The 14,388-nt window shown below is 43.5% G+C and overlaps 1 protein-coding gene across 1 annotated transcript; it reads left to right on the forward strand.

Annotated features, from left to right (window-relative positions):
* Positions 1–1,171: 1,171 nt before the first annotated feature.
* On the forward strand, positions 1,172–11,761 carry UCMA (upper zone of growth plate and cartilage matrix associated). Its single transcript, XM_035128134.2, has 5 exons — positions 1,172–1,633; positions 2,009–2,077; positions 2,238–2,333; positions 6,936–7,034; positions 10,941–11,761. Exons 1-5 carry the CDS (start codon positions 1,567–1,569, stop codon positions 11,036–11,038), a joined length of 429 nt encoding a protein of 142 aa, XP_034984025.1. The 5' UTR covers positions 1,172–1,566; the 3' UTR covers positions 11,039–11,761.
* Positions 11,762–14,388: the final 2,627 nt, after the last annotated feature.

Here is a 14,388-nt window from a genome sequence, read left to right on the forward strand (position 1 = left end):
TGAACACATATTTGCTGCTTTGTTTTCAGGGCACCTAAAATGGAGCTTAGGTCTTCACCCTCAAGTTGTCTGAGAGCAAAGTGCCCACCTGGACACAAGTTTCTCTAGCCCAAGTGAAACATCATCAACCTCACTTGTTCCTGTTAAGAAAGATACTTAACTCTTAGTTCAACATTCATTTTTGACATAAAAAATGATAGCTATAAATACCAGTAAGTCAGCTGTTGAGGAGGCTTTAATAAGAAACATTCACTGAATGGCATTGGTAGAGTGCACTAACATCACAATGTGATTTTTTGTTGTTGTTTAGTCGTTTAGTCGTGTCTGACTCTTCGTGACCCCATGGACCAGAGCACGCCAGGCACTCCTGTCTCAGGGCCAGCTCTAAAGCAAGGTGGCGCAGGGCGCCAGGGTGCCGGGCTGTCAGGGGGGCGCCGTGCAGCTGCGCCCACTGTGGTGAGAAACGGGGCGGGCAGGGGGCGCCGCCGGAGCGACCATCGCACCACGGCGCCCGGGCGCTTGATATGCTTAAGACGGCCCTGTCCTGTCTTCCACTGCCTCCCGCAGTTTGGTCAGACTCATGTTGGTGGCTTTGAGAACACTGTCCAACCATCTCGTCCTCTGTCGTCCCCCTTCTCCTTGTGCCCCTCAATCTTTCCCAACATCAGGGCCTTTTCCAGGGTGTCTTCTCTTCTCATGAGGTGGCCAAAGTATTGGAGCCTCAGCTTCAGCACCTGTCCTTCCAGTGAGCACTTGGGGCTGATTTCCTTCAGAATGGATAGGTTTGATCTTCTTGCAGTCCATGGGACTCTCAAGAGTCTCCTCCAGCACCATCTACATTACTCCATCAAAAAAGGAATCAGGTCTTCATAAAGAATCATTAGCAAAGCATCATCAGCATCGTCCATATGGGACAGACATTTACTCCCAGTCTCTGCTGTTTGCCTCCTCCAAGAAAGTGCATCTTGATTGTACTAAATTGCAGTAAGGCTCTACCCCTTCCACCTTCTGCCTGAAAATAGTGAGCTCACGAAACTCAGTAACTTACTTTCCCTTTGGTCTGATGCACAAGGTTCTTCACATAGTGAATTCAGTTGCTACTGAAAACTAGATGCAATCAGACACATATATTAGTTCTGCCACCACCCTAAAGTTGCAGCTGCTGCTACTGCCCTTGCCACCCAGGTGCCCTTCAGCATTCAGACTGTTTCTTGCTTAAATCTGTACTTCCCTGTCACCATTTTTGCAAATAATATGTCTCGTTTCCATGAATCTCCCCACTTTGCCTGGCTGTTCACAACTCATTCCCTGCTGGGCACAATGAGTGTGTGTCACAGAGCCAACATGTTTGCTACACAATAGTTCCTATGCTGAGTTTTCCATGCTCCCTTGAACCTGTCTATACAGCCAAGTCAAGTGCCATCCAAGGTTCCTCCTCTCTCCCTCCCACCCTAAGGGAAGAGCATCACTTTCTGCTTCATTTCCTAGAAAGAGAACAGGACTCTTTTTACTCTTTTTTCTGTGTGCAAAAGTCGCTGGGACATTCATTACTGTGCCGGCTGGAACATGGCAAAGATGAACTGGAAGCAAGTGCTTTTTCGTTCCTGCCTCGTGGCTTTAGTGCTTCTGATTGGTATGTATGATTTGCAATAATAACTACAAGGAAAGGTTGAATTTCAGCAAGGAATAATAGGGCAACAAATGGGAGCATTTGTCAGTTAATGGGATGAGAGAGGCTGCAGTTTCCCCACCAAATCACCAAATGCTAAAAGATACTCAGTTTCCAGCTACTACACCAGCAATGCTGCTTTTAAGCTGTGTCTAGGATATAGACTGGACCTTAGTGCATTGGCATGTTAAGAAGAACAATTACCTTTGCCAGGTTATAATATAAGGCTGGCACGGCTTTAGCAGGTAACAGTTTTAAAAAATTATCTGTGATTTTCACCAAGATTCTGTACTTACTCTCACTAAATCCAAAACTGGCTTTATACTTCACCTTCTCTAGTTATTGAAGAAGGTGATGCTGTGGCTGTGGAGTCCAAGAAAGCAGCAGCTGGAGAACTCAGCAAGGAAAGTAAGTGGGGAGATTCAAGATTATTCATTAACTGGCTTTGGAAAGGGATAAGATAAGATAAACTAGACACATACTTACTTTAAACATTTTTGAAAATAAATAACCCAATAGCCCATTTCTCACCAGTGGTCAGACTCCCCCCTTTTTTCCCTACTTCCAGGTGTTAAAAAAAGAGTCTTCGTGAAGGAATCAGATGCATCTAACTTTTTCAAGAAAAGAGGCAAAAGATCTACCAAATCGAGAGACGAGCTCAATGGTGAGACTGTTTGGAAGTTGTTTACGGAAAACTGTGATTAATTTAATGCTCCTTTAATCTCGTGTTTTTTGGGCACATTCCTAAATTGTCTGCCACGCTGTGAAAGATTTATTAACTGATCAGAGAAGATTAGAACAGGCTCCTTACTCTTCTGATTTTCATATCGAACACATGTATGCAGTGGTCACCACTATCCATTTATCCAATTGAATACGACTACTCTAGAGTAATAGGCAGTGGGATGTCAAAGACTGGCACAAGGGTGCGGAGGAGTGATAGCAGGAGGCAGCAAGAAGGAAAAACAAGAAAGTTTGCTTGTGTAAGTCAGCATTGGAAAAACTCTTCGTAGCTGGGGGTTTTCATTTAATTTCTTAATATGCATATTTATTGGCTGCATTTCTAAATTAGCTAAGTTGTTGCTTTGGAAACTGAAATATATTTGAAAGTATGAGATGTTTCTTAATTAGTTTAAACCACATGGTGGTCCAGGGAGTGATTAGGAGGACAGAGTGGGAGGTGCAGGGCATCACGGTGAACGAAAGATACCTGCGTGCAATGCAGAGACCTGCTCTGTCTCCTTTTGCAGTTTAGGGAAGAAGCTGAACAGGCAGCAGGTCTGAAGCACAGGCTTGGCCACATTCAGATGTTATTTAGCTGTTAATCCTCTTTGCCCTCATTGGAATTAGACCAGACCAGATTTTGTATTTGTATATGGGGAGCAACTTTGGCCTTTTTGTGTTTGTCCCTGCCTTTTAATCTGTTGCCTTCTAATCTAATACGCCAGTTGAGTACCGACAGGCTGTGCGCAGATAGCTTTGCGTGCCCCTTGCATTCTTAAGAAAAATCCTGACCCAAGTCGTATGCAAAAGCATGCAGCCAGGCAATTGAAAATTTGCTTGTGCACTTTCCTGGTTCTGTAAAAATGTGCAGAACCAATATGTATATAACTAGACTGCATCATTCAGGAGTGTGCAGTTACACGCACATTCAGAAGTAATGGGTGTGGAAAGGGGAGTGACAGGAAATGATGATTGATCTACCCACTTAGGAATACAGAACAAACCATCTGCAAACATGAGTAGAGTGGTTTGGAGCCCAGTTCACCCCAATTTACTAGATTATCTCTGTTTTGGTTTTCCCAAAACCAAATCCTTTCTGATTTTACAGAGGGGGAAAAGCACTGAGAAGACATCTGAAGGCAGCCCTGTTTAGGGAAGCTTTTAATGTTTAACAGACCAGTGTATTTTAATATTTTGTTGGAAGCCGCCCGGAGTGGCTGGGGAAACCCAGCCAGATGGGCGGGGTATAAATAAAAATTATTATTATTATTATTATTATTATTATTATTATTATTATTATTATTGGATTGGTGCTGTTTGATAGTCATGTGGACTATGCAAATTAAATGGAAACACAGCTGCAAGCACACAGGAAACTCTGGGGTGGACAGGCCCTGCAAGACCAGTTTCACCCCTCCTTGGTAGAACTGAAAACAGCATTCAGTTCTGGGCTGCATCAATAGGAGTATAGCGTCTAGATCAAGGGAAGTAATAGTACCACTGTATTCTGCTCTGGTCAGACCTCACCTGGAGTACTGTGTCCAGTTCTAGTCACCACAGTTCAAGAAGGATACTGAAAAGCTGGAACGTGTCCAGAAGAGGGCAACCAAAATGGTCAAAGGCCTGGAAACAATGCCTTATGAGGAACGGCTTAGGGAGCTGGGTATGTTTAGCCTGGAGAAGAGAAGGTTAAGGGGTAATCATAGAATCATAGAATCATAGAGTTGGAAGAGACCACAAGGGCCATCCAGTCCAACCCCCTGCCAAGCAGGAAACACCATCAAAGCATTCCTGACAGATGGCTGTCAAGCCTCTGCTTAAAGACCTCCAAAGAAGGAGACTCCACCACACTCCTTGGCAGCAAATTCCACTGTCGAACAGCTCTTACTGTCAGGAAGTTCTTCCTAATGTTTAGGTGGAATTTTCTTTCTTGTAGTTTGAATCCGTTGCTCCGTGTCCGCTTCTCTGGAGCAGCAGAAAACAACCTTTCTCCCTCCTCTATATGACATCCTTTTATATATTTGAACATGGCTATCATATCATGGAGAAGAGAAGGTTAAGGGGTGATATGATAACCATGTTCAAATATATAAAAGGATGTCATATAGAGGAGGGAGAAAGGTTGTTTTCTGCTGCTCCAGAGAAGCGGACACGGAGCAATGGATTCAAACTACAAGAAAGAAGATTCCACCTAAACATTAGGAAGAACTTCCTGACAGTAAGAGCTGTTCGACAGTGGAATTTGCTGCCAAGAAGTGTGGTGGAGTCTCCTTCTTTGGAGGTCTTTAAGCAGAGGCTTGACAGCCATATGTCAAGAATGCTTTGATGGTGTTTCCTGCTTGGCAGGGGGTTGGACTGGATGGCCCTTGTGGTCTCTTCCAATTCTATGATTCTATGCTTCATAGAAATGCACACCTGACTTAATTTAAAGTAATTATTGAAAAAGTATGGACTAAGATAAATTTTTTTATCTGTAGTGTACACTGGAAGCGGTATTGTCAGTTAGCGATTGGCTTTGCCTTCTAGCAACCAGGGCTGGCTCAAACTGTTTTGTCACCTCTGGGCAGGCAGCATTTTGCATCCCTGCCTCCTGCATTTTTTGTCACTAGCTTAATAACACAAAGTGCATTGTGTGCAGGCAGCACTTTCCCGGGGCTAGCATGCAAAAACATGCCTAGAGTGCTTGTGGGCAAGCAACCAGACTTGCCCACAAGGGATATAACGGTAGCTGGCACACAGTCTGAGACACATGCAGGCAGCATGGCACCTCCTGCATTTCATTTTCTCACCACTCCCAGGAAATTTAACAGCTGGAAGTGACCACCAAACATGACCCCTCTCAACATAAAACTTGACTGAGACAATAATAAAGACAATACTATCTCTTTCCTTGTGCATCACGTTGATGGAGCACTTAAAATGCAGGAAATGAAAGCCAAACATGGTTGATCCAATGTGTGTCGTGTCTTTCCAAAGCCAGAATTCCTTTATTGGCATCTCTCCGCCACTGCTTGCTACCCTCAACTCAACAAAAATATATTTTAATACGGTACCCATAATACTTAAACTGAACAACAAAAAATACACAGGGTCCTTGCTTCTTGGCACCCATCAAAAGATAATGGAGTGTGCCTCCAGGGCTGAAACCAAACTGCTGGATTTGCAACACCCAAGTGACCTTTCTGGGGCACAAGCCTGGAGGTATGGAGGTCCTGGGCTGCCCAGATGACAAAACCCCCCTTTCAGCCTCTCTGATGGGGTCCAAAGGAAAGCAGAGCAAGTCTTTTGGCACTAGCTGGGCTGCAGGAGTTGCTGGAAGGAGGCACACAAGGCGCCATCCAACCGTTTTACACAGGATCCCTGAAACAGTGTTAGTTCTCCTTTTGAATACTTTTGACTTTACAGTGTGATGCTCCTTGATTAAGGGGCAGCTGAGTGATGCAGCTGGGTGCAGTGCCTTGGACAGGTCAGAAATCCTCATCCTCATCTATCTTCCTACAAGATAGTGCAGACTAGCAAGAGAGGAAAGTTTCCATTCCCTCTTCTGAGAACCTCACTCAGAGCAGAGGTGAGTCTCTCCATTGGGCAGTTAATGCAATCTACAGAATCCAGTGGTAAAGCTTTTTCTGGACTGTACTACTGCAGAATACAGGTCTGGGGCTGTGTTTATTACACCCCTCCCAATCCTTTTTACTTAAAAACACAACAGCCCCTAGCATTATCAGGGACTCGGGGAAAAGGTTAGGCTGAACTTTTCTCCCTGAAATGCTACTTTTCTACACATGGAGTGTTTTCTGTGGGGCAGCATGCATCAAAATAAACAAAGACCTTAGAATATAGAACAGCAGTGAACTTTTATGTTGTTAATTGCACTTTCTGTTAATGATCAGCTGGGAAGATGCAGGGCATGCGTAGATTTCTTCAAGTGCAGGTATTCCAAACTCACAGAAACACCATCAGAGGCACCAAAAGGCCATCCAGTTCTAATTCCCTGACTCAGAGTGGAACCATTCACACCCCAAACTCACTCAGGTTACCCCCCCCCCAGCCTAGAATAAATTATGTTGATATCAGAGCAAGAACCTCATGAGGATGAAAGTGAATAATGCAATCTAGCTGCTTGCTGCAAGCAAAATAAGGTAACTAATTTTGAGGGTATAAAACATCACCAGTTTGGATTCTTTTTGCCTATTTAGTCTAAAAAACACGTTAATTCTTGCTACTTCAAGGGGTGGGCTAGGGCTTTTGCACTCCTTTTTAGCTGCTGGATTAACTCTTAAATAGTTGGGGTTAATCCAATAATTGGATAGCATTAGTAAATGTTATTTTTCCGTTTTAAAATAGAAAAGCATTTTGAGACTTGCAGGTGGCATGTGAGCTGGAGGCTTTCCATTCTTGCTCTATGGTTAATCACTCAAAGGGTTACAGTCAAGGGAGATTTAGAGGGTATTTATATTGCAGTGACTCTGTGCAACAAGAGCCAAGCATCCCTCAGTCCTTTTTCAGGCCTGCTGGCTAATACTCTGCTCATCTTTCAATACAGCCGAGACCCGCCAGATGCTGGCTGCTGACGAACAAAGGAGGGAATACTATGAGGAGCAGAGGAATGAGTTTGAGAACTTTGTTGAGGAAGAGCGTGATGGTAAGACCAGAGGGTTTAGCAACAGCAGCAAAAGGGGTGTCATGTGTTTTCCATGCTTTGGGTGCACACTTGACCACTGCAAGCGCCACACTCCACAGCGTAGAGAAATGCATGTGCTGGTATCCTCACAATCTGCGGGGGACGATGGAGAAACAGCCAGGTTTGGGGAAGTGCCACTGTACCCTTTGAAGCAGAGGTGGTGAACCCCTGGCCAAGTCTGGATGGCTGCAGTTTAGCCACCTGTGCCCTAAATAAAAACCTCATGGAGTCTTCCTTAGCTTGTGAATTCTGGCTTGCAGTGACGACAGAAGGGTTCTTGTGAAATACAAGCAATGCTAAGAAAGAAAACATTCTTTGCTTTCAGGATACTGTTGCAAAAGTCTCCATTTCATGAGATCTTATCTATAGTTTTGAAGAGAATTGTTCTTAACATGTGAGTTACTTAATACCGCTAGGACACACACAACAAGCTCCTTCTTGTCTCAGGTTGCCAATTGTTCTGATTTTGTGAGCGTCGTTCAGCGGAGGACAATCATGTATTGAATATTTTTTTTTAATAAAAACAAACAAACCCTGAAAGCATATTCAGAGGGAGGCAGAAACAGTTTGGGAAACGCACTAAATATGGGAATTAACTTTCTAAACTATGGCACACTTTGCTGCTTAAGAGCCGTTGGGTCCCCGGATCCTGTGCATAGGCTGGTAGCCACTTTGTCAGCTAAGCAGGTGTGGAAGCTCTGATTCAATTCCCTTTCAAAGCAAGTACTGTATTTGGATGGAATTTCGAATGTAGCCTTTTTTCAGGCCCCATAACAAAACGCTTTGCATTTCCTGCCAGCCTCCTGCCCTAGCATGGCACAAGCCCTCCAACATTCCCCTGATGAAAATAAGGACATTCTATTCTACATCAGTACAACTGCTAGTTAGTTGTATTTATTGATTTGGGGTTTCCATTCCCCCCTCAGGCTTCCCTATAAATGCACTTCATAAGTTCAGATTTCTGTGCTTAAAATACTGCAGTCTTGTGTGTTTCCTCTAATAACTTTTGTACTTGACCAGGAGAAAATGCTTAAGCAATGATTCTGATGTAGAATAGAATGTCCCTATTTTCATCTGAGAAATGTTGGAGGATATGATAAAAATCATGCTATCAATTCCATCTTGGTCAGTGCTCAGCGCTGACAGAATGCCTCACCATTACTTTTAAATGCATAGGAAACCTAGTAGGAAAGCAAAAAAGACCAAACCTGAGGTACCCAACAAGCCAGAGATGCCTGTGTAGCAAATCCTGGCGAAATCCTGGTGAAATCCCCAACGCACCATCTAGTTCCACCTTTGGAGATCGGTTTGAGGATGTGGACAGAACACAGCTTAACCACAGTCCCTCTTGACAGATCCCCACTTCTTTGAAGGAGGCAAGCCCTCTCTGAGCCCAGGGGGTATTAGATAACTCTCTCTCAATTGTGGAACTTCCCTTTTTTTTGGTGTGTGTGGGGGGGGAGTAAATTGCTTGAGAGGGTGGTGGGTGGACAATTGCCCCTTGGATGAAGCCGAGTAGCCAGATACATTTAAGCTTCTCATTAAAATGGCAGAATTAAATTCATCCGACTAACTCTTTTTAACACAAGTCCAACATATGTATACCCAAGGGTGATTTTGGGCTGGCTTCCTTTAAATGACCCGGTCCCATTATCTGCTTTGGAAACTTCCCTCTGTTTCAAAAGTAATACATTGTGCAGCATGTTGAGAAACTCAGTCCAAAACCTTCTTCATTGCAAAGAACTAAGCAGGTCTGTGTGGTTTTTTGGATTCTGATTTTTTAATGTAATAACAGTTATTCAAGAAATACAAGTTACATCATGGATTCTGGCATAACACAGAGGGGCTTCAGAAACCCTGAAGAGCAAAAAAATCAGTCTGAATTGTTGCCTTGTGCTTTGCTTGCTCCTCAGGCACAAATGAAAGTACTTCTTCCTATACATATTTTTCCTACCTAGTAAATCATGTTGCTTTTAACCATTCCACCACATCATTTCCTACCATATCCGCATTCAGCAGGGAACGCAAATATGGAAGTTTTCCGTCAAATTTTGTTCTCTGGAATTCCTAGTGGAGCCCGAACTGGAACGCTGCTCTTTGCATCAAGTGTGTCTGCCTGGTGTGTCACTAAATCCAGATATTTTTCCAGAGGTGCCCTTTCCCTGTAATGGTGGATACTCTTGACATATGCTGATACTGCCGGATTTCTAGATATTCTGAAGCTGGGAAAGGGGAGATTCATTTTACTCTCAGTTTTTACTTCTTAAACAGCCCAATCCTATGCTTGTCGCCTCAGATGTAAGCTCCACTTAGTTCAACGGGGCAGGAATTGTATATGCAAACCTTAGAACATGAAGGCATGTACAAATTGTAATGTCTGCTGTTCTTATTGAAAAGGATAGTTTGAACTTGGTATAGAATAGTTAAAGATTAATAATGTAAAATCTCAAAATTGGAAGACCAGGAAATCATAAATAATCAAGAACCTCATTGGTTTGAAGACCTACAAAAAATGTATGTTAAAAAGCTTCAAGATTTCATTTAGAAAAAAACAAAACAAAATGCACCACTGGTATTATTCTTTTTTCTAATTAATATATTTCTATTAGAACTTTCAGTAAATGTAGTAAGTGAAGCATTTGCGATAAAATGTGTGCACATTTAGAGAGTAACCTATTTTGGGAATAACTTTGTACAGTATTAATTTGAAGGTAAGTTTGCTACATATTACAGAAAGCCAATATAAAACACTTCACAGGTTGTTTAAAATCACAAGTGGTTGTAATCAAACATTGTACAAAGGAGTAAGGAGTAAGAAATAACTTTTGATATTTTATTGTGACCTTACCCATATAGAAATATTGAAAATGTTAGATATTTAATTTACAGACTCACAAATATTTATAGATTCAGAACCTGTGATACTTTAATTGACCTACAAAATATCTTCGTTAGAACCTATCAGGAGTTATTTTCTTACATGATGAGTACTGCAAGGATGCTAAATATTGGAGATCAGAAATTCCATTTTAGTTAGAATAAAGATTAGGTCTATCCCTATTGGAAAAACAAACTATATCTTTGTAAACCCTGTATGGGGATTTACTATAAAAAGGTGCTAGATAAAACCCAGTATAAAAAAAATTCCTTCCAGTAGCACTGAAATAGAAGTCACCAGTGTATCAGTGTTTCTGAAGAAGGGTGCATGCACACGAAAGCTCATACCAATAACAAACTTAGTTGGTCTCTAAGGTGCCCATTGCTCGGTCCCAGCTCCTGCCAACCTAGCAGTTTGAAAGCACCTCAAAGTGCAAGTAGATAAATAGGGGAAGGTAAATGGCGTTTCCGTGCGCTGCTCTGGTTTGCCAGAAGCAGTTTTGTCATGCTGGCCACATGACCTGGAAGCTGTACACCAGCTCCCTCGGCCAATAATGTGAGATGAGCGCCGCAACCCGAGTCGGTCACGATTGGACCTAATGGTCAGGGGTCCCTCTACCTTTAAGGTGCTACTGGAAGGAATTTATTTTGTTTCGACTACGGCAGACCAACATGGCTACCTACCTGTAGAAAAAATCCAGACAATGTTGGCTAAGAGAAGAGGTGTCTTTGGCATGGGAGACTGCAGGCTTTGTGACCTCCATTCTGCAGGAAATTTTCATGGATCCCCAATCGTTCCATCCCAGAGCTGAGATCACACTCCCCCCGACTCCTGATTTCCCCCCTCTACACCCCCCCTTGAATTGTCCTTATGAATATACAAAAGGAGTCTCCCCCTGAGGTGAAGAAGCAACAAGCAAGCCAAACCAAACCTGAACGTGGGTCATGTTCACCACTAATGATTTAATTTTACTTCTCTTCCCTCTACAGAGCAGGACGAGAGAAGCCGAGAGCAGATTGAGCAATGGCGCCAGTACCATTATGACGGTCTCTACCCACCGTACCTATATAACCGGCACATCGTCTAGAGCGCAGAGGAAGAGAGGAAAACACAAAACCATGAAAATGGGAAATCCCTGCTGAGCGTGCGATTGGCAGGACGGTCAGAAAGGCAATGTAGATGAAGTCATGGAAACATGACTGATCCCCTCTCCATGGAACCTGTTTCACCAGGGCTTCCGCTAGTATCGAGTTGTCTCATAGGTGCTGCTTTGCTTTGTTTCATGAAGCGCTGGTACGCCGCCACCTCCAGTCCTTGGAGCAAAGGCCAAATCACTGCAGGCAAAACGGGATCTTTCAGACCTGTGCATATCTGAAGAAGGGAGCAAAGGGAAGCGAAACCCCTGCTTAGTCCAGCACCCTGGCAGGAAGACTAACCACCTCCTCAGCCATCAATCTGATGTGTGGGGAGGTGGCAATAACCCTCCCTCCCCTGCTGATCTGCATGGATCAACTGCTTGGGTGCTTTGTGCTGGTTTGGGTGTGTGTCCTGCAAGTGTGTGCTAAGAATGCGGAGTGGGCACTGTTGCTTGCAGCCCTGGGCTGGTCCTTGGACCAAAAAAGGTTGACCAAACTTTATATTAGAGCAAATGCATAAGCAGTATTCTAAAATAATCACTGTATTTTGATAGGGACATTGAAAAAAACAACCCCAATGCCAGCTTGTGCTGTATCTATTTCAAATGATTTTAGAATATGGAGCAAAGAACACTGTATTTGTTTATTAAAAATATATTAGCCTCTTGCAATCACTTTTCTTAGTTTATATATTTATTTACTATTACATTTATTTCCTGCCTTTCCTGGCCGGCATGGTTCTTCCCCATCTTATCTTCACAGGCTAGGCTGAATTCCATGGTTCCCCAGGGTTTCCCCAGGTCCAACACTCCAACTACACCACTAGAGTCGCTGCCAGTTAAAGATTTTACAAATAAGGATGTGAGGAATCTTTAGTTTTGCACTTGACATACTGATGGCAAGATTAACTTAGGATTCAAATGAAGTATTTAAAGTGATTTATCACTTCTCCTAGGCTAGGGGACACTGGTGGCGCTGTGGGTTAAACCGCAGAGCCTAGGGCTTGTTGATCAGAAGGTTGGCAGTTCTAATCCCCGTGACGGGGTGAGCTCCTGTTGCTCGGTCCCAGTTCCTGCCAACCTAGCAGTTCAGAAGCACGTCAAAGTGCAAGTAGATAAATATGTACCGCTCTGGCGGGAAGGTAAACAGTGTTTCTATGTGCTGCTCTGGTTTCGCCAGAAGCGGCTTAGTCCTGCTGGCCACATGACCCGGAAAAACTAACTGTGGACAAACGCCGACTCCCTCGGCCTTTAAGGTGAGATGAGCGCTGCAACCCGAGAGTTGTTCGCGACTGGACTTAATTGTCAGGGGTCCCTTTACCTTTACCACTTCTCCTACAAACTCTAACCTAGCCCTCATTTTCTATATGCAGCCAGGTTCTCTGGATGGAGGCGCATTCTGTAACCTGCATCATGGTTCTGCAGAAAGAAAAATGTCAAAGCAGTTCTTTTTCTGTTATGCAGAAAGATTTGTTTTCAGTTGCATAATTTACCTGTCCTCCTTCTATGCAAGTCCCTGCAGTCCCACACCCCACCAAATGACATAGCTGCCAAGTTCTCCCTTTTTTTAAGGGAAATTCCCTCATGCTGAATAGGCTTCCTCGCGAGAAAGGGGAAAACTTGGCAGCTATGCCAAATGAGCTCGAGGGCAGCTTTGAAGTTTTCGCAGGGCACATGTGAAAGCCTGTGTCTGTTGTCCTAAGGGCTAGAAATGTCATTTATACCACATCAAACACAAAAACTCTCCACTTAATGTCTTTCTCCAGCTAATAACAATCAACTTATGTGGCTTTTGGGGAGCATTGCAGAGTGCACCCAATGCCTACCTAGGCCTGGGCACAGCCTGCTCAGGCCAACCAAAATTGCTCCCAGCTATCCTACCCCGTCTTCAGCCAGGGCTCTTTGAAAAATGAGAACCAAAAAAACAGCTGACTTTAAGATGGCTGCACCATTTCAAGCAAGCAAACACAGCAACATTTCCATTTATTTATGAAGGCAGCCTTTGATGAAGCAAACTGTTTGTAGTGGAACTGCTGACAACCATGCGTAGGCCCCAACGTGAGTGGTTTCGCAGTGTCTCCTGCCAAACGCCCCATCATCGTGACTCACCAACAACAGCGCCAGCCAAGCACGCAAAATTAGACACTATTCACTGCGATATAGAAGTGTCCTATGAAAATGTTACGTTTTACTACAGGTGCTTTTAGATGCTGTCCATGCACATACCTACATTTCCAAGAGACTTTTTATTATTATTTAACACTTAATGAGACAGAGCAAGTGCGTGAAAAGTTAAGACTCTTAGGTGTTCCAAGAACAACAGAAAGAAATCCACAAATCCAGGGCAACTGTGGAGCACCAAATGAAAACAAAGTTGTTAATGGAAGGGTTAGGATTCCTCTTTGCTTTCAATAGGGGAGCTTGGCAGTTGGCGTCTGGAAAATAACCCAGTGGATAAGCAAACATTTCTTACCTAGGAATTCCATTAGCAGCTGGCCTGCTACTTCTTCCAGCAAGAAAACAACGCAACCCTTTACAAAGCACATTTCTAACATACTGCATCAAATTCCAGTCACGTTTATCCTAATGGTTTGAAAGAAATGCCAAGCCAGAAACTTCAAAGGCCTTTATATTACTCTCAAAAGCAGGCACATTGCTCTTCCTTCACTAGAACATTCCCCCAGGCTTGAGGATCTCCACCTGCCATTCATCTCAGTACCTTGTTTTTCATGATCTCCACTCAAAATCCTCTTAATCCCAATGTCTTCTGCAGCAACACCCCTCAGGCAACTGCAGCCACAAGAAGAAAATCAGAATCAATGGCTAGTGCTGAATCCTGCAAAGTGCATGACTAGACAAGCTGGAGAGCGATTTTAAAATCGTCCACCTCCCAGGGCTAATTCAGTAGGTTTTTTTAAAAATGGGTTTGTAAAGTATAGGAAGAGGCTCTTTTTCATCTCTGTATCTTAGGTGCCTGTCTTCTTTCCTCCTCCTGAGATTAGACACAAACCAGCAGTTGCCTTAATGCCTCCTCACTGTAATTACGATGATGTTGGATCTTGGAGAAAGCCCTTTTTAATGATGGTGTTGCAGATTTCAGATTTGCTCAGAGATTCCACCAAAAGAGATCTGACATAGTCAATAAAATGAGGCTAGTGGGAAACTTCTCAGCTGAAATCATTCAGCTGTGGTATCACCTCTAAGCAGTGAATGCCTTATGACTGCTGACGTATATTGCCCATAAAACATAAAACCAGGGCCATTCCTCCTTTCGCCTCTTCACGCTTGCTGAAGACTTGCTG

Source organism: Zootoca vivipara, chromosome 9 (assembly GCF_965207765.1).
Source record: "Zootoca vivipara chromosome 9, rZooViv2.hap1.1, whole genome shotgun sequence".
NCBI lineage: Eukaryota > Metazoa > Chordata > Lepidosauria > Squamata > Lacertidae > Zootoca > Zootoca vivipara.